Source organism: Heterocephalus glaber, unplaced genomic scaffold, assembly GCF_053883595.1.
Source record: "Heterocephalus glaber isolate CG9 unplaced genomic scaffold, H.glaber_assembly_v1.0 deba00000281, whole genome shotgun sequence".
NCBI classification, from domain to species: domain Eukaryota; kingdom Metazoa; phylum Chordata; class Mammalia; order Rodentia; family Bathyergidae; genus Heterocephalus; species Heterocephalus glaber.
Window position 1 is genome coordinate 3,540,732 of NW_028258139.1, and position 24,603 is coordinate 3,565,334.

Consider the following 24,603-nt stretch of genomic DNA (forward strand, 5'->3'; position numbering starts at 1 on the left):
GTTGGCATCATAGTTGGGGATAACCTCAAACCTGAAAGCAGGAGCCCTGGTTGGCCACGAATTGCAACAGGTTGCTCATCCCCAGAGGCAATGGGTTGGCCCCACAGAGGGCGCACCCGACTGGAGGCTCCGTGCCTCACTTGCTCAGGTACTGAAAAAGGCCTTGCTTGTACTCATAGTAGCAGCCTTCATGGTAGCCAGCACGCAGGCTGTTCAGCAGCCTCTCTCCCTGTTCGTGTCCACGATGGTCTCCTCAAAGTCAAAAGTCAGGAGGTCAGGAGGAAGTGGGGTGCACACCCTGAGTGGCCATCACTCCATCCCTAGACAGGCATTGGAAGCTTAAGACACCTACTCATGGACACTAAGTCACCCTGGGCACCACTCTAGGGATTCTGTCGGCTTCCAGCCATCGCCTCCTGTGGCTTTCTCCAGAGTGGTCTTTCCTTTGGGAGTCACTAGTCCCTAAAAGAAGGGAGGCCGGATCTCCGGGCACCCTCGTGGGGCTGCATGGAGGGGTATATCCTGTTTTGAGTTTGGAGGGTAAGAAGTGGGGGGGCGCGCAGCAGAGGTTTGTGGATGCAGGGGTGCTTGGGGTAATTGGGACAGTGAACCATCCTCAGGGCTCAGGACTCCCTCTGGGTTGGAGGGACTTTGAGTGATGTGAGTCTGGATGGTCCCCTCTGCCTGCTTCCCTATCTGTCCTCCCACCCGCAGTAATAAAGGTTTGAAAACAGGAGAGGAAGAGAGACTTTGGAGGTAGAAGTCTTAATAACTGTCAAAATATGTAATATAATCCCAGCCTGAACTGCCTCATTTTGTCCTGTGTATGGTTTTAATATTCTTTCATCACCTCATCCTGTACCCTAAACTGACACAGAGCTGCTGCCTGCTGTTTCTCGTTTGCATTCATGCTGTTCTCAAGCCAAGGAGAATTAGGAAAATTGAAAGGATGAGGGGGAAGGTGGAGACTCCATCTGTGAATAAGGTTGTCTTAAAACTTGCCAAATATCAAAATGTGTAACATGAATTCTTCCAGGAGAACTTGCTTTTCTGTAAGTTATAGTATTAAGTGGAGGGAGGGATAGGAGGAGATAATATTATTTTGAGACTATAGCTTGACAGTTGTCTGATGAGATGAAGATCCAGAGTTCAAGGGCATGTAGAGGTGAAAATATACTTTTTATTTTGTACCAGGGATTGACTTTAGGACCTTTTGCTTGCCAGGCAGGCATAGCACCACTGAGCTACATCCCCGGCCCAAATATTCTTTTGTTTTATTGGGTCCACTGAAATTTGAAAGGACTTCACACAGTACTCAGTGAATGTTTATTAAATGCTTGCCATATGAATGATTTGATTTTTTTAATGGTGCTGGGTGTCTTGTGCGTACTAGCCAAGCCCTCTACCACAGAACTACATCCCTACTCGGCCCCGATGGGTATACTGCATATAAGGCATTATTTCAGTCTCCACTGAGTTTTTAATTTATAATAAAGAGATGTGCAGAACAAAATAAAACTGTTCAAGGGCTAAGGTCTGCTGAATTATATAATAAGTACTACTTTGTTAGAGGGGGGAAAAGATTACCAAGGGCAAAAGTTAGCTAGTGAGATTGAAACTTAAATTGACAGAGATGCTCAGTATCTGTCTCCTTCTACTCCTAATTTAGGGCCATCAGTCTAGTTTATGACAGAGTATGGCAAACCTTTTCAGTCATTTTAAGTGTGAATGTGCATATTCTTCCACTGGCTTCTGTATGTAATGGTCTGTAGTTTTCCATCTTGGTATCTCTAACTTCAGGATTTTCATGTCTACTCATTAGTTTCTTCTTGAGGTCATTAGGTGATAACTTCACTGTTTGAGAACTGGTACTTTTTCCCTCTTTTTTTCTTTTATACTTTAAATAAAGGCTTAGAATGTGTCTTGTTTTGTTTTGAGACAATTGTCATGTAGTCCAGATGGGTCATGAACTCACTGTGTAGTCCAGGATGGCCTCAGATTTGTAGTAATTCTCCTGCTTCAGCCTCCTGTGTGCTGGAATTACAGGTGAGTGCCACCACATCTGGCTAGAATGTGTCCATTTTGTCACAAGTGGATATTTATTGGACATTGGTATATGAAAGCGCTTTATGTGGAGCTTTAATCTTCAGTATGATGTCATTTCTGTTTTACAGATAAGAAAACTAAGATCACAGGTTAAATGGTTTCCCTTAGGCAGGTTTTTTGGCGGGGAGGGACAGGGTCTAACTATGCAGTTCAGGCTGGTTTTGAACCCACTGCAGAGCCCAGGCTGGCCTTGAACTCACGATGATCCTCCTACCACAGCCTACCACGCCTGGCTTTTGCCAGTAGATTACATCAGATGTGTTTTCCCCTACTGTTTTATTCTTTTTAGCTGAGAGATACTAAGAGGGAGGGTAAATATGAAGTGAGAAGTTTAATGAAAGTTTACCTCTGAGCAGATTGTTCTGTGTCAGAAGGGTTTCATACCTTGTTACAGTACGCCACCTAGATTTGAGTTGTGGTTCACTTCTGCAAGAGTTGTGAGCTGCCCACGAGTATTCTCTGAACTGTGGTGTCCTAGTCATCAATAAAATGTGCCTCTTAATAGGGCTATGATGAATTAGAACCTAGTTCTAGCCGTCCAGCCACACGAGAACCTCGCTCCTATTTGTTAGCACTCATTAAAATTATTTTTGTCTGTTATTGAATGTAAATTTAAGTAGAAGTTTCGGACAAATTTTGGCAAGCAAGTTGTGGTTTAGTCTGTTTTCTTTCTTTGTAATTCCTTGTATTTTACATCAGCCCTATCATTGAAAAAAATTCCCCTGGGCACTTGTATCCATGCGCAGAACAGCCCAAGTTTATGAGTCCTATGACAAGAACTTTGAGAACGTGAAATGCATTTTTTGTTTCCAAATAGAGTGTGTTCTCCTTTGGATCACTCACTGACTGGTAATCATCTTCCCCCCAAGCTGGATGAGCTGCTTCTCACTTTTGCAGAAAAAGGAGCAGCAAGGCTGCTTTTCTGGGTGCTAGGAGGGAAGGAAAGTGAGTCAGCATTCTTTCTGTTCTCCTCCCACTCTGTGACATCTATCTGCTGTCTGTCTGCTTCCCACCTCCTTTGACTTGTCAGCACTTAACAGGTCACAAGGCGTTCCTGAGCAGCCTGAAGGGCAATTCAATATTGAAAGGGCCCCAGCAGTTCTTCCCTTTAACCAAGAGGATTTGGATGAACAGCAAGAAACATTTGGAACATTTCAGAAACCTATTCCAGGTGTGCGTATAAGAATGTGCCCTTTGTTCTCTAAGCCTTCCCCAAGCCCTTCCACGCACGTGCTAGAGAGAAAATACCAAGGAATGAAATTGTAAATATGACTTCCGTCTCAGACATAGTGCATAAGTCAAACAGACATAAGTCCTTTATTCTGCTACTTTATCTTTTTTTTCTTTCCCTCATTTTACATTTATTTATTTGTGGTACTGGGGATTGAACCCAGGGACTCACACATACTAGGTAAACACTTTAGCACTGAGCTGCATCCATAGACCTCTATTTTTTATTATTATTATTATTATTATTATTATTAATTATAAGGTTTTGCTAAATTGCCCAGGCTGGCCGCAAAATTATAATCTCCCTGCCTCAGTCTCTGTAATGCCTGGGATTACAAGTGTGCGCCTTTGTGCCCGCCATTTTTATTGTTTAATGTGGGACTTGAATAATCTTAAAATTGTTTATTTTCTGTAGAAGAGCAAATGGTAGGAGTAAGACAGTAAAAATTGTGACCAAAGCAACAGAAATGCTTAGGCATGGACAGCTGATCCTTGGTAACTAAAATTCATCTGTATTCAAATACAGGATTGACTGACACTGGAATAGTAGGGATATCAGAGCTCTGAGGGACCTGAAGTGGGATTAAATCAGAATTAACACTTGGCATTTTTATGGTGCCCACTTTTAAGTATTGTTTGCTTTATGCTCATAAAAATGGGCATCGTTAATCAAGTTAGAGAATTATTCACTTATGGAAAAAGTCACTTTAACATAGACCTTCGTTTACAAGCTCCTCCACTGTACATTGATTATGATCAGTTAAAAACTCCGTTATTGAGCAGTTGGGGGGTGGCTTCATCCTGTCATACCCATGTGTGGTAGGATGCCATACCGTGGGGTTTTGAGAGAATATTTGATGGTATGAAGGATGCTTAAGATTTATTAGTTGGAAGTCCTAAGCAACATGTACAATATATTATTAGTGCTTTTAAAAATTATATAGAAGCTGGGGATGCAGCTCAGTGGTAGAATGCATAGCATACATAAGGGCCCTGGGTTAATTTTTAGTACTGACAAAAGGAAAAAATCAAAAGGTATATAAATGGTTAGCCAAAGTGGCTGTTTGAATAGCTAGCATTATGAAAATTTACTTTGTTTTAAAATTTTGTATGAAGGCACCTTTTACTTTTATAATCACATCAGTAAATATAAATATGCAATGTATAGTAATTTTTCCATCCAATTTGAGGAATAATATATGTTATAAAATGAACTGTCTTTGGGATTCTGTGGTATAGATTATTATTTATGGAAATGGTCTATTTTTTTCTTCCATAGATGTAAATATTTATTATATATATTGCTTATGTATTATATAGATATAGGAGTTGGGAGAGGGAACGAGAGGTTGATTTATCTCCTTTATTTTCACCTTTACTTGTCAGATTTTCCCTGTAATTATGTGCACAGTTCAGAGAGTAAGAATACCACAGGCCTGGGAGCCAGAGTAGGAGTCTCTGTATTCGTTTCTACCTTCAGACTCACATTCTGAGGAAGGCTCAGTGGATTTAGCTACTTTATAAGGTAGTTATATCCACATTGCTGGTTAAGATGTGTCTACTGCCCTTTCTTATTCTTGAGCAGCATTTATCTTCCGTCCTCATAGATGAGGTTTTAGCTCCCATGGGCCTTGTCTTAGTTGCTGAGACAGAATACCCGACACTCATAGCTTAAACAAGGAAAGGTTTATTTTAGGTCATGTTTCAGAAATGTCAGTTCGAGTTCATTCGGCTGGCACCAGAGAAGAAACAGCATGGCAGAAGGGCTTGGCTGAGGAAAGCTCTTCACCTCCTGGCATCCAGGAAGCAGAGAGGAGGGAGGAGCCAGGGAGGGAGATACTCAGGTAATGCCCCAGGGACTGACGTCTTCCCACCAGACCCTGGCTCCTTGCCTTCATAGTTCACTCACCTTCCGAAACCCTTGCCTAGGAGCATATGAGACTCTTGCGGACATCTAGAGATAAGGTGTAACAAGCTTCCTTTTCTCCCCTCATCCTTCCTGTGTGGTTAAGTGACTATTCTGATTAAATCAACAATTGGGTTTTCAGTATTTTGACTATAAACAGTGTGTTCTCTGTTCCCGCCTTCTGCCAAGTAATATATTGTAGTTATGTTCCTTGTCTTGTACAGTTTTTGTTTTCCTAACACCTTATTTTTTTAGTTAATTTTTAATTGGCAAATAATGTACATATTTTGGGGTATAATGTTTCAACATATGTTTACAATGTGGTGTGATTAAATCAGGCTTCTTAACAAACCCATCACCTCACATACTAGTTTTGGTGAAAACATTTAAATGGTACTTTTAGCAATTTTGAAATATACAATGCATCATCATCATTGTACTGAGGATTGAACCCAGAGCCTCAAGAAAATGGCTTGTGCTCTACCATTAAGCTGTATCCTATCCCTTTCTAAAAAATTTTTATTTTGAGACAGGATCTTGCTGAATTGCCCAGGCTGGCCTCCAATTTGCTTATGATCCTCCTTCCTTAGCTTCCTGAGTAGCTGGAATTATAGGCATGTACCACTGCAGCACTCTGTGATACATTATTATTTTCATTATACTTACCATTCTGTGTCGTAGATCAGTAAAACGTATTCCTCTTGTCTAAGCCTTTGATCAGCATTTCCTCTTTGCCCATCAGTGTCTTTACCCCAGCCTCTGGTAAATATCATTCTACTTGTATGAGTTCAACATTTTTAGAGTCCACATATAAGTGAGGTCTTGCAGTATTGGATTTTCTGTGCCTGCCTCACTTAGCATAATGTCTTCTAAGTTCATCCATATTCTTGTGAACGACACTCTTTTAAAGGCTAAATAGTATTTCAGTGTGTATATACACGACATTTTATGTGTTCATCTGATGATAGACACTTAGCTCCTTCCTTACCTGCTAATACTGCACTGAACCTGAGTATGCAGATATCTGTTAAAACATACTGATGCAATTCCTTTGAATATATACCCAGAAGAGGAATAACTGGATCATATGGTAATTCTGTTTTTAGTTTTCTGGGAACCCTCCAGTGATGGTGAACATTTTTTTATATACTGGTTACTTGTATGTCTTCTCTTAAGAAGTGTGCCCCCTCCCTTATTTTTTGGATTGGGTTGGTTTTTTTGCTGTTGAATTGAATCCCCTACATATTTTAGTTTTTTAGCTCCTTATCATATATATAGTTTGTAAATATTTTCTCCCAATCTGTGACTCTCTTTTCATTGTACTCTGTCCTTTGCTATGGACAGTTTGATGCAGTATCATTTGTTTACTTTGATTTGGTTGCCTGTGCTTTTGGAGTCATATTCAGGAAAAATTTTCATAGATCAGTGTTGCGAAATATTTTCGCTATTGTCTTATAATAGTTTTAGTTTGAGGTCTTATGTTTAAGTTACTAATCTGTTTAGGGTTAATTTTTATATATACTCTGAGATAAGGGTCCAATTTCATTCTTGTGGTTGTCCAGTCTGAAACGACTTAGTGAAGAAATTAGGTAATGTGATGCCTCCAGTTTTGTTTTGCTCAATATTACTGTGGCTTTTTGAGGTGTTTTATGGCTCTGTGTGAATTTTAGGGGTTTTTTTCTTTTCTTTTTCTCTTTTTGTGAAGAATAGCATTAGAATTTTGGTAGGGATTGCATTGAAGCTGTGGATTGCTTTAGATATATGGACATTTTAACAGTTCTAGTCCATAAACATACTTTTCTATTTTTTTGTGTCATCTACAGTTTCTTTCATCAGTGTTTTATAGTTTTCCTTCTGCATACCTTTCATCTCTGTCACTTTACTCCTATTTGATGGTATTTTGAATGAGGTTGATTTTTAAATTTATCAGGTTATTACTATAAAAGAACACTATTTTTGTGTGTGTGTTGATTTTATAGCTTGTGGTTTTACTGAATTTATCAGTTCTAATGTTTTTTGGTAGAGTCTTTAGGATTTTGTATATATAAGATCATGTTATCAGCAACAGAGAAAATTTAACTTATTTCCAATTTGAGTACTTTTTATTTTTCCTTATCTAATTGTTCTGTCTAGAACTTTATTATTATTATTTTTTATTTTATTTTATTTTTTTGGCGCTGGGGATCCAACTCTGATCCTTGTGCTTGCACAGCAGGCGGTGAAACCACTGAGCTAAATCCCCAGCCCCTTATTATGATTATTTTAAATAAAAGTGAAAAGAATGGGCATCCTTGTCCCTGACCTTTAAGGACAAATTCTTAATTTTTCACCATTGTGTATGATGTTAGCTATAGGCTTTTATATACAGCCCTTTATTGTGTTGAGATTTATTCCTTCTACGCCTAATTTATTGAGTTTTTAATCATGAAAAGATAATTGAATTTTGTCATGGTTTTTGTGCATTTATTGAGATGGTCATGTGTGGTTTTTGTCTCTCATTCTTTTAATATTGTGTATCACATTTATTGATTTGTGTATATTGAACCGTCTTGCTATTCCCAGGGATAAAATCCCACTTGATCATGGTGAATGACTGTTTCAGTGTGCTCTTGAATTTGTTTTCCTAGTATTTTGCTTAAGATGTTTTGGATCTGTGTTCATCAGGGATATTGACCTGTAATTTTCTTTTCTTGTATCTTTGTCTGGCTTTGATATGAGAGTAATGCTTGCCTCAGAAAATCAATTTGGAAGTATTCCCTACACTTTGATTATTTTTGAAGAATTTGAGAAGAATTAATGCTAGTTCTTTTTTGAATGTTTGATAGAATTCTGCCATGGAACCATCTGGTCTTAGGTGTTTCTTTGATGAGAAAATTTTAAATTATTGGTTCAGTTTCCTTTTTACTGATCTGTTCAGAGTGTATTTCTAGGAATTTATCCATTTGGTGTAGTTAACCAGTTTATTGATATGTAATGTCTAGTCTCTTCTGATGCTTTGTATATCTGTAGTATCAGTTGTAATATTTTCTCTTTCATTCGCAATTTTATTTATTTAAAGTCCTGTCTTTTTCTCAGCATGATTAAAAGTTTTTGGGGTTTTTTTCTTAATGTTTTCAAGAACTGATTCTGTTTCATTTTTCTGTTGCCTTTCTATTTTACTTATTTCTGTTTTGATCTTTATTATTTCTTATACTGATTCTGAGGCTGGTTCTTTTTTAGTTCTTTGAGGTGTAATATTTATGTGCTGTCCTCTTTTTTGATGTAGACATTTATTGCTATAAACTACCTGCCTTAGAACTACTTTTGCTGTACCTCATAAGTTTTGGTGTATTGCATATCTGTTTTCATTTATCTCAAGATTTAATTTGATGAAATTTAATTTGAAATTTTAATTTCTTCTTTGACCCATTGGTTGTTCAGGAGCATATTGTTTAATTTCCAAGTACTCCGGGGATTTAAAAAAACTTCTCCTGTTACTGATTTGTGCTTTCGTTCTATTATGGTCAGAAAAAATACTTGGTATAATTTCACCTTCCTTAAATTTGTTAATACTTGTTCTATGGACTAACATACGTATCCTGGAGAATGTTCTGTGTTTCCTTAAGGTTGTATATTCTATTGCTACTGGCTTGAATACTCTGTATGTGTCTGTTAGGTGCATTTGGTCTAAAGTATTTTTCAGGTTCATTATTTTTCTTTTCTATCTGGACCGTTATTGAAATTGGACTTCTGAATTTCCCTAGTATTACTATAGTCTACCTCCTCCTGCATATCTATTAATATTTGCTTCATACATCTGTGTGCTCCAGTTATTGGGTGTATACATAAAATTATGTCTTATTAATGTCTTATCTATCTCCTTTTACAGTTTTTGATTTGAAATTTATTTTCTCTAATATAACTAGCCCATCTCTGCTCTCTTTTGATTACCATTTGCCTGGAATATCTTTTTCAGTTTCTTCACTCTGAGTCTATTTGTTTCCTTGTGCCTAAAGTAAGTCTCTTACTGGTTTTTGGGGTGTGTGTGTGTGAGTGTTACTGAGGATTGAACACAGAGTACTGAGCTACATCCTCAGACCTTTATATTTTTATTTTGAGACAAAGTCTTACTGAGTTGCCCAGGCTGGGCATCAGCCTCCTTAGTACCTGGAATTACAGATATGTTTCACCACTTATGATTTATCTTTTTAAAATTTTTAATGTATTGAAACTCAGCCATGCTGAGTTCTCCAATTATAAATGCAGAATTTAACTTATTTACATTTAAAATGATGTATAGGTAAGAACTTGTTACTGCCATTTTAAAATTTTCACTGATCACTTTTAGTTCTCAAATTTTGCTGTCTTTGTGATATACTGTATTTTGTAATGGTATATTTTATTCCTTTTTCTTTATCCTTTGTGAATCTAGTAGAGAGTTTTTTCTTTACGGTGACCTGAGCTTTAGCTAAGCATCTTAGAGGTAAATTAGTATATGTTCTACTGAAATGAGCATCCCTAGAGGTAAATTATAATAACCCAATTTAAGCCAATAATACCTTAACTTCAGTCATGCAAAAACTGCACTTTCCCCCCACTATTTGCTATTGATGTCATACTTGATATTTGTTTATATTGTGTATATAGCTATTTGTTTGTAGCTATATTTGTTTTAATACAGTTGTCCTTTGCCAATGAGCTTTATATGTTCATGTTTTCATATTGTTATTAGTGGTCCTTTTGTTTCAAGTTAAAGAACTACCTTTAGAATTTCTTGTCAGTGTCTTAGTGATGAACTCTCAGGTTTTGTCTTAGAATATCTTTATGTCTTCTTCATGTTTGAACGACAGCTTTACAGGGCATAATATTCTTGATTAATCCTCCCTCCCTACTCCCCTCACCACCTTCATCCTTATTTAACAAGTTGATTATAATGTGTCTTGATAATCCATTTTGAATTGATCTCGATTAAGATCTTTTGTGCAACCTGAATTGTGTGTTCATGTCCAAGATTTGGGAAATTTTCACAAAGTTAAGTTTTCTGCAAAACTTTGTCTCTCATTTCTTTCAAGTATTTCCATAATTTATATATTTGTATGTTTGTATATTTGTATATTTGTGTGGTGTTGTCTTATGCTTTCTTTACTCTTTCAATCTTTTTTCATCTTGTTCCTCTAATTGGCTAATTTCAAATAACACATTTTTGCATTGGCTAATTTTTATTTTATGTATGATCACATTTGCTTTTGAGACACAATTTGTGGTGAATTTTTCAGTTTTGTCTAGCTGATGGGATGATTGTTTCAGAAGTCACAACTGAGTGGGGTTGATCCAGTTTCTGTGATTGATGCTAGGTCCACAGTGAGACCACACTTGGTGGCCCTGTTGCCAGGGCTCTAGAGAGCATGGATCTTATCTGGCCCGTGGGTGGCCCTCACTGTCTCAAGGCCACTGTCTGTGGGGCTGGCTTTAGGAAGGCATTTGTAGACAGTGGGCTTCTTAACCAGGGCCACTGACGGATGTGACTTAACTCTGGATCTCTCTGTGGCCTCGTGTTGGATCGCTGCATGTGTCTTTGGGCTGTGGCTGTTTCAGGTCTATAGCTGAGGCCAAGATCTTCAAGTTTGTCTTCAGGGTTGTGGATAGATTTGTTTTCCAGTGGGTTCCTGGCTGAGCAGGCCTTCCCTCAAACTACAGTTGTAAGGGGTGGAGCCAATTTATAGGACTGTTTCAAGATCCACAGTGTAACCAAGGGCAGAGTATCACCTGCAGATGTGCCTCCCTCAGGGTCTCTAGGCCAGCACAGTGGCTCTCATTCCATTGTTGAGAAGGACCAGAACTGAGATCCAGAGCCATTTGAAGATATGCTGAGTGGCAAAAGATGATAAACCTTCCACAAGTACTCAGATTGGAGGGGCAGAACTGCTTCTGGGTCATGGCTGGACGCGGCTGAAACTGAACTTCAGGCCTAGTTTAGAATCTACTCTGAACTGATGTTGGTAGGCTCAACCATGTAATACCAGTGGGCCAGACTTCCAGCATTTCCCTTTATGGGCAAGATTGCTTGCACCCCATAGCTGAGAGGGGCTAGTGCTGACATTCAGGACCCTTTCAGGGGCTGTTGTTGGGGCAGTCTGCAAGACTGTTACATTGTGCCCTGAACAAACAGGGTAATTTCCCATTTGTTTGATGGTAGCAGAGAGGGACTGGAGCCAAGGAAGGGTCCCTTCAGAATCTGCCTTTGGACAGAGGCCTATTGATAACAAAGTGCTAGGCGCGCAGATGGTGTGAACCTCCCTTGGGTCCTCATAGGAGCAGTCCTAAGCCAGGACCGTAGCTGAGAGAGGGCTGGAGCCCTGTTACAGGATGGCTTTCAGGTCCAATCTTGAGACCATTGTTGGTGGGCAGATGCTAAGACATTAGTGTGTATGATTCAACCTCTACCCTTTCGCCAAAGGTTTTGGTGGCAGACTTAAAGCCAGATGGGCTATCACCAAACCCTTTGGGAAAGGGTGCCATTTCTGGATCTGAACCCAGCAGTGGTATCAGTGTCTCTAATTTATTTATACAGTATCCTTATTGTCTAAGGCCTTCTGTGACTTCCACTGTCTGCAGGAGGAAGTCCAAGCTCAGTGTGTGTGGCTCTTGAGTCTGTCTGGCCATGCATACTTTGTATCTCTGACTTTGTTTATCTCATACTATTTTTAGGGCGTTGAGTAGTCTTTGCATATGCTTTTTGTACATAACACCTTTTCCTTTGGCCTTCTATGCTTACCAGCATTCATCTTCTCCGAGAAACTTTTCTGATCACTCCATCCCCACCTCCACCATGTCTAGGTAAAGTTCCCCGTAATGTTCAGCTGTTCTCCAGATAACAGTCTGGGATCCCTTGGTTCCCCCAAGACCCTTTAAAGGCACTGAGAGGTTAAGTACTGTTTCGTTTGTCCATTTTTTATAGTATATAAAAACAGCTCATGTTTTATGAAAATAGGGGTAGGCTTATGGTACCTCCAAAACAGTAGTGATCCTAATGAAATTCCTAGCACTGCTAAATCTATTAGGGATTGTACCTAGCATCAGTGAGTTCTTTACTTCCTTAAACCCTAGCATTCATCTTTCCTTTTTAAGGGAAAGTTTGCTCCATGTGGATATACTTTACATCAGAATTTAAAAATCTGAACCTTGTCTGTCAAGAAAGAATGTCTTAGCATCTTTTCATTTGCATTCATAGCTTCTCCAGATCAGGTGAAGCCTCCTTACCAACATCTGATTGCCTTCTGGAAAAGTACTCCATAGTTTAAGCTTTTTGCTTAAAATCCACATAAATTGCTCAGGTATCTCTTTAACATGAAGAAGCTTGCTGCCTTCCTGAACACATCAAAATAGGAACATGTAGTGTGAACCACACTTCCTCATTATAGTCACATCTATGTGCTATATGGATGAGCTAATTTGCATCAAAGAAATAAGCATTTTAGTAGATTGTACACAAGCCTCTCTTTATCCTTCACAGAGTGGATGCCTGAAACTTTGGATAGTACTGAACTGTTTATGGTTGAGCACCTCTAAACTGAAAATCTGAAATTCAAAATGCTTCAAAATCTGAAGCTTTTTGAGTGTTGGCATAATACCACAAGTGGAAAATTCTGCATCTCAGTTCATGTAATGGATGGGTCATACTCAAAAGCCAAGCACACTAAAAATGTTGTGTAAAATTACGCCAGGCTATCTAAAGTATATATGAAGCATAAATGAATTTCATGTTCAGTCTTGGGTCCCATCCCCAAGATACTTTATTATCTATAGGCAAACATTCCAAAACCTGAAAAAATTATGAAATCTGAAACTCCTGGTCCCAAACATCGTTGAAAAGAATATTGTGTTTAGCCAGAGATTTAGCTCAGTGGTTCCGCTGCCTTCCTCACAAGCACAAGCACAAGGTCCAGAGTTTGATCCCCAGTACCAAGAAAAAAAAAAAAAAGAATAATTACGTTTTATGGGCAGGGTTGTAGCTCAGTGGCACGGCACCTTCCTGGCAAGGGTGAGCCCCTGAGTTTAATTCCTGGCGCAAAAAGAAGAACACTGTTTTTTCTTAAACTGTGTGTAGTATTGTGTGTACTGTTTTTTTCCTCATAAATACATACAAAGCTATCAATAACCCACACCCATAACTCTAAGGAGAAAAGGTTTATTTTGGCTCATAGTTTGTAGAAGTTTCACTTCACAGTCTTGACTAACTCCACAGTGGGTTGGCAGGGCAGAAGAGAATTACATGGTGTAGCAGGCAGGAAGCAGAGAGCAATTAAGGGAGGTGGAAGAGAGATAAACTCTTCCAGGTCACATCTCCTGTGACCTCCTTCCTTCAGCCAGGCTTCATCTCCCAGCATCACATTCAGCTATGAACTCATGAGGCTTTGAGGAAACATCCAGACAAACCATAACACATATTTATAATAAACTTTAAGTTATAAATTAACCATAATAAGAGATTACCAGTAAAATAGAATAATTATATACTGTAAACTTGTTTGAATATGGTTTCTTTTTCTTAGAATGTTTTACTGTACTGAACCTACCCTTATGACGTGAGATGTTATTGATGTGTAAGTGATGAGATGAAGTGAGATGAATGGCATTGGCATTGTGATGGAGCAGCACAGCTGTACAAAACCAGTTGATCTCACGACCAGGGTATCTACTGAGTGGCTAATGAGCAGGTAGCATTTACAGAGTAGCCACCCAGACAAGGGGATGATTCACATCCTGGGTGAGATTGAGCGTGATGGTGTTAGATTTGATCATGCTTCTCAGAACGGTATTCAGTTTAAAACTTGTGAATTATTTCTGGAATTTTCCATTTAATATTTTCAGACCATGGTTGGCCATGCTTTACTGAGCCATAGAAAATGAAACCGTGGATAAGGGGAACTATTATACCTCTAAGAAACTATTCCTTACTGCTTCCTTTCGAGGTATCCTTGCAACTTTCTGTTCAGACCTGTTATCTCTCCTGCTAGTCCACAGAGAAAGGAGTCTGGTATATCAAGTTTCACATTCTTATACTGGTTCTTGTGTCATTTTTCTTTTCAGCCTTCCAAGTACCTGGTCTCATGCCTATTGCTCTATGGAGATCATTCTTTATACAGATTACCCTACACATGATGCATCTTCTAAAATGGAAAAATCCCTGGTTAAAATCTCTGGCTCTCTGTTGGCTCTAATGGATGTTTTAAAATTAGAGTGGCCTTTATGGTTAAGAGTTCAGGAGTCTTCTGAAGTTGTGTGCAAAATTTCCAACCAACTCAAGTTTTTAGTAGAGAGAAGATCTGTAAATGTGAGGCTCTCAGACAGATCCAGGTGAAAAAAAAAAACATTAAAAATCACTGGTCTACAACACAAAGGCTATTAGAGTACTGGAAAATGCCCACCTGCAGGTAATTTCTTAAAAGCATCATTTGCTTTTGATAGAGTACCAGCCCTTTTCTCAGCCTACAATTCCCTCATTCCTTTAACATACATTGTGAATTTTTTTTTGTTGTTTGTTTGGTGGTGTTTTGGTACTGGGGATTGAACCCTTCATGCTGAGCTGCACCACCAGCCTTTTATTTTTTATTTGGAGACAAGGTTTCACTAAGTCACTGAGTTGTCCAGGCTAGGCTTTAGCTTGTGATCTTCCTGCCTTAGCCTCCCATAGTAATTAGACTATAGGGGTTTGCTACCGCACCTGGGTCACAGTGCATGCTTTTGAGCAAACTGTCTTTGATCCCCAAATTCAGGTCTCACTTTGGGTTCCTCTGGGCTCCTTCTAGGACTGAACTTCTTTACACCTGGTTTCTCACTTGAATGTAGGCATGCTCATGCCTTTCTCTTGGGTTATTTTAATTTTTTAATGAGATAACATGTTTAGAACAGTGTCAGTAAATGATGAATGATAGTTCTTGTTTATTTGATTACTCCTTTGCCTCTTTCTCACCAGGAATGTGAGCTGTGTAAAAGACAACATTGTTTTGCTGTGATTCTGAACAGGATGAATTGATAGGGGAGTTCAGGAGAAACTTAAGAGTCAGGTTCTTAAGTCCTGGAACACACAGAGGGGGAATAATTTTTTCAGAGTAGTAAATTGTGTCATTTACAGCAGAGTCACTTATTTTGTCTGTGTAATCAGAATTACACTTTTAAAATCGTTTGGTAAGGTCCATGCTGGATACTGACAGAAACTGTTCCCTAGGCTAGTGCAGCCGTTTTTGCTTTGATGTTGGGAGGAGTACCAGGTGAAAAAGTTGACTTGTGCTGAAGCCATGCCTTTAAAACAATTTTGAAATGCTAGAATTGTACTCATCAAGCGAATAAATAGCTATAAAAGGTTGCCAAATCTAAGACCTGCTGAAGGAATAGCAGGTTAACATCTTTTCAGCATTATATGCTATGTATAAAAGAAACTCTTTGTGAAAAAGAGCTGTAAGCTCTTGTTCTTTCAAAATTCTTTTTTTTTGTTGTTTGTTTTTGGAGGTGAGGAGTAGAGTTATTCAGCTTTTGTAATTGGGCTTTAATAAATTAAATATGTGTGAAACGTGATCTCATAGTGTTTGCTTTACTCCAAATTTTCTTGAAGAGCTATTAGGGAAGAACATAGGAGACATGGGCAAAGCCCTACAGGCGCTGGCAAAGGTGCTGCCTCACCTCTGCTGGAGCAGCTTCTGCCCAGGGTCTGCAGGTACTCAGGCCCTGATTATTTTTCTTTTCCAAAGCCAAGAGTAGGAGTATAGCCTTGCCAGACTTGGCTGTCGTAACTCATGTTTTTGGCCATGGGTATTTGATTTCTCACTTTTCACATTTAGAAATTGATACATTAATTTACTTACTAACTTTACATAGAGCTTAAATTGTGCATTTGTATTATGTATTGAAGTTCTTTAGTTTATCAGGGTCCACTTAAATTTCCTTCCAGAGATGCTGAGTTTTATCTGTTAAGGAAGTTTGTTGTGTGTGTGTACGTAACATTTGTTCTAGTGCTTAGACTATTCCAATTGTTGACCCAGCTGTTCCCCTGCTGGGTATCTTCCCCCAAAAGAACTAAAAGAATCATACCACAGTGATATATGTGCACCCATGTTCATAGTGGCACAGTTTGTAATAGCTAAAGCTTGGAAGCAGCCCAAGTGCCCGTCAACTGGAAACTGGATAAAGAAGATGTGGTTTTTTTTGTAAAATGGAGTATTACTGAGCCATAAAGAACGAGAAACTAGAGTCATTTATAGCTAAATGGATGCATATTGAGGCCATACTCTTAAGTGAAGTAAATAGGACACACAGGTGTAAATATAGAATAGTTTCTCTAGTGTGAGAAACTAATAGTGTAAACAAGGGTTAAAATGATTAAAATGAATAATTGATAATTTTAAATAGGAAAAACAGTCCAAAGACGAAGGAGTGAAGGGAGGGGAAGGGGAAAGGAGATGAGGGAAAGCAAAAACTATGAGAAAAGAAAAAAAAAAAGGAAATGAAATCTTTGTAAATAGGGAAGGGCGGAGGAGGTGAAGGGCGCACAGGTAATGGGGAAAAAAATAAGAACCAAGATATATCATGTACAGGTACAAACACCCAATGATAAATGTAAACGAATTGTATACTTAAAATGTACCAATAAAAGAACTAAAAAAAAAATTCGTTAATAAAGTTTGTCATCTCATTTGTTGAGATGAGACTTATCAAACAAAGTAGTCTTTGCTGTGTTGTATGTATACTGAACTTGTGAGTCTGCTTTTTTGCATTTTATATTCATTGTTTAGGTAATACATTCTCTGTTAATATTTTTAAATTTACATAGTATATTTTGGAATTATTAACTTTTTTTTTTTTTGTGGTACCAGGGATTGAATTCAGAATCTTGCGTGTGCCAGGCAGGCGCAGCACCACTGAGCTAAATCCCTGCCCTGGAATTGTTAACTTTTTAATGATCAACTAACTGCTTATTAAAGTAGGATTGCTGTGCTGTAAAGAAGCCATGTGGCTCGGTGATTATAAGCATGGTTCTTGAGTCTGAAAGACCAGGGACTAAGTTTCAACAGTGTTACTCTCCAGATAAGCACTTCTCCAGTGTGGTGGTCACTGGCCATGAAATGTGACTTGAAATGTAGCTAGGTTGATAAGCAAATTTTAGATTGAATTTAATTGTAATTAATTGAGATCTAGGTGTCTTATCTTCTCTGTGTTCTAGTTTTCCCACTGTACAGATGAGATCATACATAAACTACTTTGATGGTTTTAAAAATTAAATTTTTAAAAGTATGCTTACATCCTTTAACACTATGCCCAGAACAGATTATATTCTGAAGAAATGATAGCTATAATGACGTATTTAATAAACTAGAATTATTTTTCTCTTGAGGATTAATTTAAACTTGTTTCTTTTTATTTTCCTGCAGGATTAATTTATTTTTGGAAACCAAATGCAATATTAAAAAGAATAAATCACAGTACATTATTGGAAGCCATTTCTACTGATTTTATTATATTTTTAAATTTATGATTTGATTTGAATACTATCATGGGAGGAGCTGTGAGTGCTGGGGAAGATAATGATGACTTAATCGATAATCTTAAAGAAGCTCAGTATATCCGCACTGAAAGAGTGGAGCAAGCTTTCAGAGCAATTGATCGTGGAGATTACTATTTGGAAGGCTACAGAGACAATGCTTACAAAGACTTAGCCTGGAAGCATGGAAACATACACTTGTCAGCACCTTGCATTTATTCTGAAGTTATGGAAGCCCTGAAACTTCAACCAGGATTATCTTTTCTTAACCTGGGAAGTGGAACCGGATATTTAAGTACAATGGTGGGCTTAATTTTAGGTAATTTTACTTTTGTAAAATTCTATTTTAAAAGTAAGCTGAGTTTGTATTACTCTTCATGATTTACAGAGTTTGTAACTTTGTGTATGATATGTTTGAATATGTATATACTAAAGAAGTTACCTTACTTAAATGTGGAAGCACAAATTAGTGGTAATCTTTTCATTCTTTCTAGTTAGTCCTGCACAATTGCAGAGTTACAGTAGCTCTTGGAACTAACTGTTCTGCAATTCTCAGTCATTGTCTGTACTTAAAATTGAGCAGCTGGTAGGAGGGAAATTTCAGGTAAAGTGTTCTGTCTGCTGACATAGGAGTTTATCTCATTTTAAATGGAAAGAGAATTGTGATTTAAAAAAAAAAAAGGTTTACATGGCTGTAGGAGGTGTGGCAATGGTAGGGCAAAGCAAGAGATTGGAGAAAAACGCAGCAAAGTTCATGTCCAATAAGATTTCAGCATACTAGCTTGGTGTGGTGATGCATGCCTATAATCCCAGCACGCTGGAAGCTTGAGGCAGGAAGACCAGTTCAAGCCCAGCCTAGGAAACTTAGCCAAGACTATGTGAAAGAATAAAAAGAGGGAGCTGGAGATGTAGCTCGGTGCAAAAACCTTGGGTTCAAACTCTATTGCTGGGGAGAAGAAATTTCAGCATAAATAACCATGTCTTTTCTGCTAGACATTGTTCGTGGGTTGAGCAAACACGAGTGATGAAAAAGGATAAAGATTTCTGCCCTGGAAAAGCTTACTGAGTGTTTACACAAAGTGCTAGGCATTGTTTAAGGCAAAGTACATGTAATAACTCATTCAGTCATCCTATTAATGCTTTGAAATATATAATTATATGGACAACCGTACTGGGCCACAGAGAGGTTAAATAATTTACCTGAAGTCCCATAGCTAGGAAATGGCAGCTGGCAAATAAAGAATATAGGTGGAAAAAGCATGGATGAAGGAAAATCTTTGATATATGATAGTGATGGCGAACCTTCTAGAGCTTTAAATGATACAAACAGCCCACTGCGGAACATGTGCCACAGGTTTGCCATCCCTGATACAAGACATTATGTTGGATAGAGGATGAACAACAATGAACTTTACTAAACAGTTTAGTCCAGCCACCACATTTACTGAGGCATCTGTGTGGCAAGCATTAAGGTAGAGTATTAAGGTGCATGGATAGACTCTTGCCCTTTGTGGGGAGAGGTGCTTCCCTTACCTAGTGTGATAGGTACTAGAGTTGTGGTGTATGCCCAAGTTATAGGGATGAGATATGGTCTCATTGAAAAGTGATAAGCAGTCATTGAAGAGATTTTAAATAGGTAATGATATATCCCTTAGTAGGGTGACTGTATGTCCCCATGTGAAAAATAAATTATGTGGCCTCAGCTTGTTTTATTCACTCATGTATATATGTATGTACGTATGTATGTATGTATGTATGTATGTATATATTTTTTGAGACAGGGTCTTGCTATTAGTTCAGGCTGGCCTTGAACTCATTATGTAGTCCAGCCTAGCCTCGAACTTGGGGCAGTTCTCCTGCCTCAGCCTCCCAAGTGCTGGGATTACAGGCATGCAACACCATGTCCGGCTAGCTTGTCACTTTTCAGGTAATTAGAATTGGAACTTCAGTTTCCTGTATGTTAGCTAAACTTCTGACTCCCTTAGCCATGAAACCTTACAATGTTTCATTTTTAAAAGGCTGGGGACAAGGGCTTTCATTCTACAACTAGGTTAATTCCTGATACATAATAACCACTCAAAAACTGTAGTAAATTTAGAATCTTACATGTAAATTTGATGTTTTTTGCCACACTGAGATGGGACTTTTTCAGCAGGTTGGAACTTCCATCTGTCACCAGAGGCTTGTTGAAAAGAGTTTCTAGCTTTTGAGACCATCTGCAAGTCAAAAGAGTGGGTTGAGTCAGCAGTGTTTCTGCATTTAACAGTAGAAGTTTCAGCTGGTGCCACTGCCTCTAATCCACAACTGAGGGAGGCAGGAGGGTTGCAAATTTGAGTCCTGTCTGGGAAACTTAGATCCTGTTTCAAAATTTTGAAAAAAAGGACAGGGAACTGAAGTTGTAGCTCAGTGGTAGAGTGCTCCTCAGTTCAGTCCCCTCTCCCCTTCTGCCCTCAAAACAAATGAAGTTGCTGTCCTTAAACTTTGTCCTTGTATACAGTATTTTTTGACCAGCTTTGGCAACTAGAAGCTGGAGTTCAGGCTTCAGTCTCGTAGTACCTATTTATCCAGTCCTCCACTTCTCCAGCTCCTGCCAGCTGTCACTTGCTGATAGGTCAGTCTATTCAAAGGCAGGGTGAGGGATGTGTGTCATAATCAGCAGCCCTGCTGGCAGTGAAGTTGTTGCCTTGAACTCCTTGCCTAGTAGCAATCTGCAAGAGGTTGTAGATGCACTTGTGCGCAGACCTCCAATTTTATTGTACAAACTTGATTGTCTTTTACTCCATAACCAGAGGGCAGTGTGTGGGAAAATAGACCCTTGTATAAAGGATCCATAACGCACTAGGTATTTTCCCATGACAAGGCTGAGGGAGTCATTGGTCTAGTTACATTGATGAGTGTGGCTCCTGGATACTGTTCTGAGGTTTAGATATGAGTCTGTATACTTAAGACCAACATGTAATTGTTCTCCTTTTGCTTAGAACTTCTGATTTGGTGAGAAAAATAAAAACATTTGAAAGAAGGGCAGGCAGAGCTCAGCCTATAAAATTGATTTTGTAGCTGATCTTGAATCTGCCACGCTTCTGAGGAAGTTTCTTACCACCTCATTCATTTTAAGTTTGTTTTTCTTATGTGTTTTGGGTCAAAGAGGGTACAGAACACATCAATAAAAATCTTCTAGAAGTAGATGGAAAGAAAGATGCTTACATACACTATAATTATCTGAGCACAGTGAATCACATTTGGCTTGACTGCTTCACAGTGACCTTATTAACAGAAGTTTGCTCCTTATCAAGAAGCGAACACCGTGGCTGTCATCCGTTTTTCTTTCCTTTCCCAGTCCCAAGATGAGCATTCAGGTTAATAGGTCCTATCTGAAGATGTACTCAGAAGTATGCTTTGGGGCAATCCAGGCTGAAGCAGAGAGGGAGGATCTTGCTGGTTCGGTAACATAATTAAAGGAGATGCTTGTAAGTGAGGAATTTCCCACTTCAGAAACACAAATGTAGATCATGGGCTGTAATCAGCTCTTGTTCAGTGAGGGTCAGTTACATTTTTCTTCAGGAAATATTTTACAATTAAAATACACTTGAAGCAGTTATTCGTAAATTTCATTTTATGCCAGATACAGAGCATGGATCATTGCAGTTCTTAAAATCTCTCAGTGAAACATCTTGAGTTTCAGGTTGAAGATAAATTCGATTTTTGCTCATTTCTCAAATGTCTTCTCAGAATTAAAGATTTTTCACAAAGAATCGAGTACTTAATTGATTCTCCTCTCAGTGCTTCTCATTCTTACGGACTTCTAATGAAAACGAGGACAAGAAAAGAGGCATTCTAAGTCTTGTATTTCTACTTCCCAGAACTGAATTAAATGTCAGAACCATGAAGGAAAGTTATTCTGATAATATCTGATTTAGGTAGGGATGATTCTTCTCCATTCATTTCCTGTTTGTGTAGGAATTCATTCCCTTTTTTCTTATATAACCTATAATATAAAAATTAGAGGTTTCTCAAAAATCTATAATGCATAGATTTCATCCAACTTAGTGAGGTTTTTGTTTTGTTTTGTGTCCCGTGCCCCCCCCCCCCCCGACAGGTTCTCATAATGTAGTTCAGGCTGACCTTGAACTGTGTAGTCTAGGCTGGCCTCCAGTGCTGGGATTACAGGCATGCACCACCACTCTTGGCTTAATGAGTATTGTAATCACTTGCCTAGTTCCCTAGTGATCAGGAGAGATTCTGTGAAGAGATTTTCAAAATCATTCTAGCACTCTGGATGCCACTGCCTTAGTACTATCACATTCATTCTAAAAGTGAAGTAGTTGACAAGCAGGAAACTTACTGCCACTTGTATAGATTACTGTAGGTGCTGAATTATTCCATTTTGTTTCTTTGTTGTGTTTCTCTGTACCACAGACATTAAATGATCCTTACTGCTAACCTGTACTGCCTTTGACCTCAGGTACTCATACTTTATCTCTTATCTTTATGTTCATGAATGAATGCGTGCTCACAATCTACCCTTCCCACCCTCTTTTGCCGTGTTGGGAATCAAAGCCAGGACCTCATATGTGTTAGGCAAGCGCACTACCACTGAGCTACACCCCTAGTCCTTCTCACACATCATGCTCTTTCATTACCATAAAGTTTTTAAGTGTAAATTCTGTGCTTTTTAGTAAACTTGTGGAGTTTTACAAACATTAGCACATCCAATTTGAAATCACTTCTCTTTTGTGCCTCTATAAGTTTCTCTTTTTGGATCTTTGAGATAAATGAAGTAATATAATATGTAGTCTTAGATCTGGATTCTTTCACTTAACTATATTTTCAAGGTTCTTCCATGCTGTCACATGTATGAACACTTTATTCCTTCTTATGGCTAATGTTCTATTGAATAGATATTCCGGATTTGGTTTATCCATTCTTCGGCTCTGGGTATTTGAATTAACTGTTTGTGGCTAGTAGGAATAATGCTGCTATTTGCAGTCACATACAACTCTTTGTGTAGACATGTTTTCTTTCTCTTAAATTCCTAAGAGTGGACTTCTAGGGCTGTATGGTATATTTGTGTAATTTTTAAGCCATGACAAGCATTTTCCCAGTGGCGGCACTGTTTTTATATTCTTACCAACATTGTGTGAAGTTCTAGCTTCTCCTTATACTCACTGCCATCCCCCTCCCCCCCATGCTAAGCACACACTCTTATCACTGAGCCATGTTCCTTGCCATTTATTTTTCAATAGCCATCTAAGCGGGTGTAAATTGTTACCTCACTTTAGTTTTAATTTGGCACTTACATAATGAGGTATAATATCTGTTCATGTGCTTGTTAGACATGTATAACTTCTATGGTGACATGTCTGTTAGTCAGCTTTCTGTTGTTGTGGCAAAATACCGTGGAGTCACAACTTAAAGGAGAAAAGATTTTGGCTCATGGTTTCAGAGGTTTCAAACCATGGTTGATTTGTTCTGTTGTTTTTAGGCCCGTGGTGAGAATGGTGGCCAAGAAGGAGGGAGAGGGTAGAGAGCACCAGCCAGAGAGAGACCTATTGGGTGCTGCCGCCCACATTCAGGGAGGGCTTCCCCCTCAGTTTGCTGCACCACTTGCCAGTTGTCTCTGGAAGAAGCCTCACAGACACGTCAAGTGTGCTTTACTGATTTCCTAGGCATTTCTCAAACCAGTCAAATTTACCAACAAGATACTATGCAGATTTTTTTCTCCATTTTTAAATTAGGTTGTGTTCTTACTGAATTGTAAGTTCTTTATATATTTTATTACAGGCAACATAGACTAATGCAGATAACAAATATTATGACGGATAAGACAGCATTTCGAACTTTTAGAGTTTTCATGGTAATTTCTTCTGTTTTTATTTCCTTATACTAGTAGAAAGTATGAGAAAATACCTTCAGTAATATGAAAATTGTAGGTGATTTTCTGAGCATCTTGAGTTTTTATTTTCAGGATATACCTCTCCCCAGCCTGAATCATTTATATAATAGATTATTACTATTTGCAAATTCTTTGCATATTTCCCTATTTGTTAAAATTTATTTATAATCCCCAAATCAGTTCCATGCTTACAGTGTCATTTGCAGACTTGGGTAGAGAAGCAAAAAGTTCAAGCTGGCTGCTGAGCATGTTCCTTGCTGAGGTGGGACAAAAGCCAAGCTCTCTTTCCTGTCTTGTCTCAGCTCTTTTACTGAGGGAGAGAGGATGGAGATCCAGGCAGTACAAGAAGGTCCAAATACCACCGGGATCCCTTGCCAGGGCTTGATTCCTGAATATGGCACCAGTTAGTTCGTGGGGAAGTTTTCATGTTTTCTTTTTAGAAATAGAGACTTAACCATCATGAGTTTTAGGATTTAGGGTTGTAATTTGTTTGATATGTGTCAGTATGTGTGTCACTGGACAGTTTTCTGGAGAGGTTCCCATAGAGATAAAAGTGAAGAAAGTTGCTCCATCCTCAAGACTTTCAAAGCAAAACTGTCTCTGAATGAAGTTTTATTAGAGGTGATGAATTGCACTTTGACACTCATTTAATATGAAATCTAATAAAAGCATTATAGGGAAAATTCTTTTTCCATTTTATGCTTTATACAAACCTCAAGTGTTGAGCCTCCAACTCAGTCTTCCTGTCCTATTCCACACAATGCAAAGTTTTCAACAAATTCTTCCTTCTTCCTGTATTTGCTTTTTTTTGTGAAAGTTACTTTTTTCTTCTTAATTACTCCAGGCAGAAACTTAAGCATGAATCTCTTTTATTTTGTGGAGTAAATGATATACTCGCAAGGCTCAGAAATCCATAAGTATCAAGAGATGTACTTTGAAATATTTTTCTCTTCC

The 24,603-nt window shown here is 38.4% G+C and overlaps 1 protein-coding gene across 3 annotated transcripts in view; it reads left to right on the forward strand.

Moving 5' to 3' along the window:
* Positions 1 to 24,603, forward strand: part of Pcmtd1 (protein-L-isoaspartate (D-aspartate) O-methyltransferase domain containing 1) — a 96,497-nt gene that overhangs the window by 31,280 nt on the left and 40,614 nt on the right. For all 3 annotated transcript variants that reach the window (XM_004837522.4, XM_087185717.1, XM_087185721.1), the window contains one exon: positions 17,647 to 18,075. In XM_004837522.4, the coding sequence (XP_004837579.1) occupies positions 17,769 to 18,075 (307 nt within the window). In that variant the 5' untranslated portion in view covers positions 17,647 to 17,768. The remainder of the gene's footprint in view (positions 1 to 17,646; positions 18,076 to 24,603) is intronic.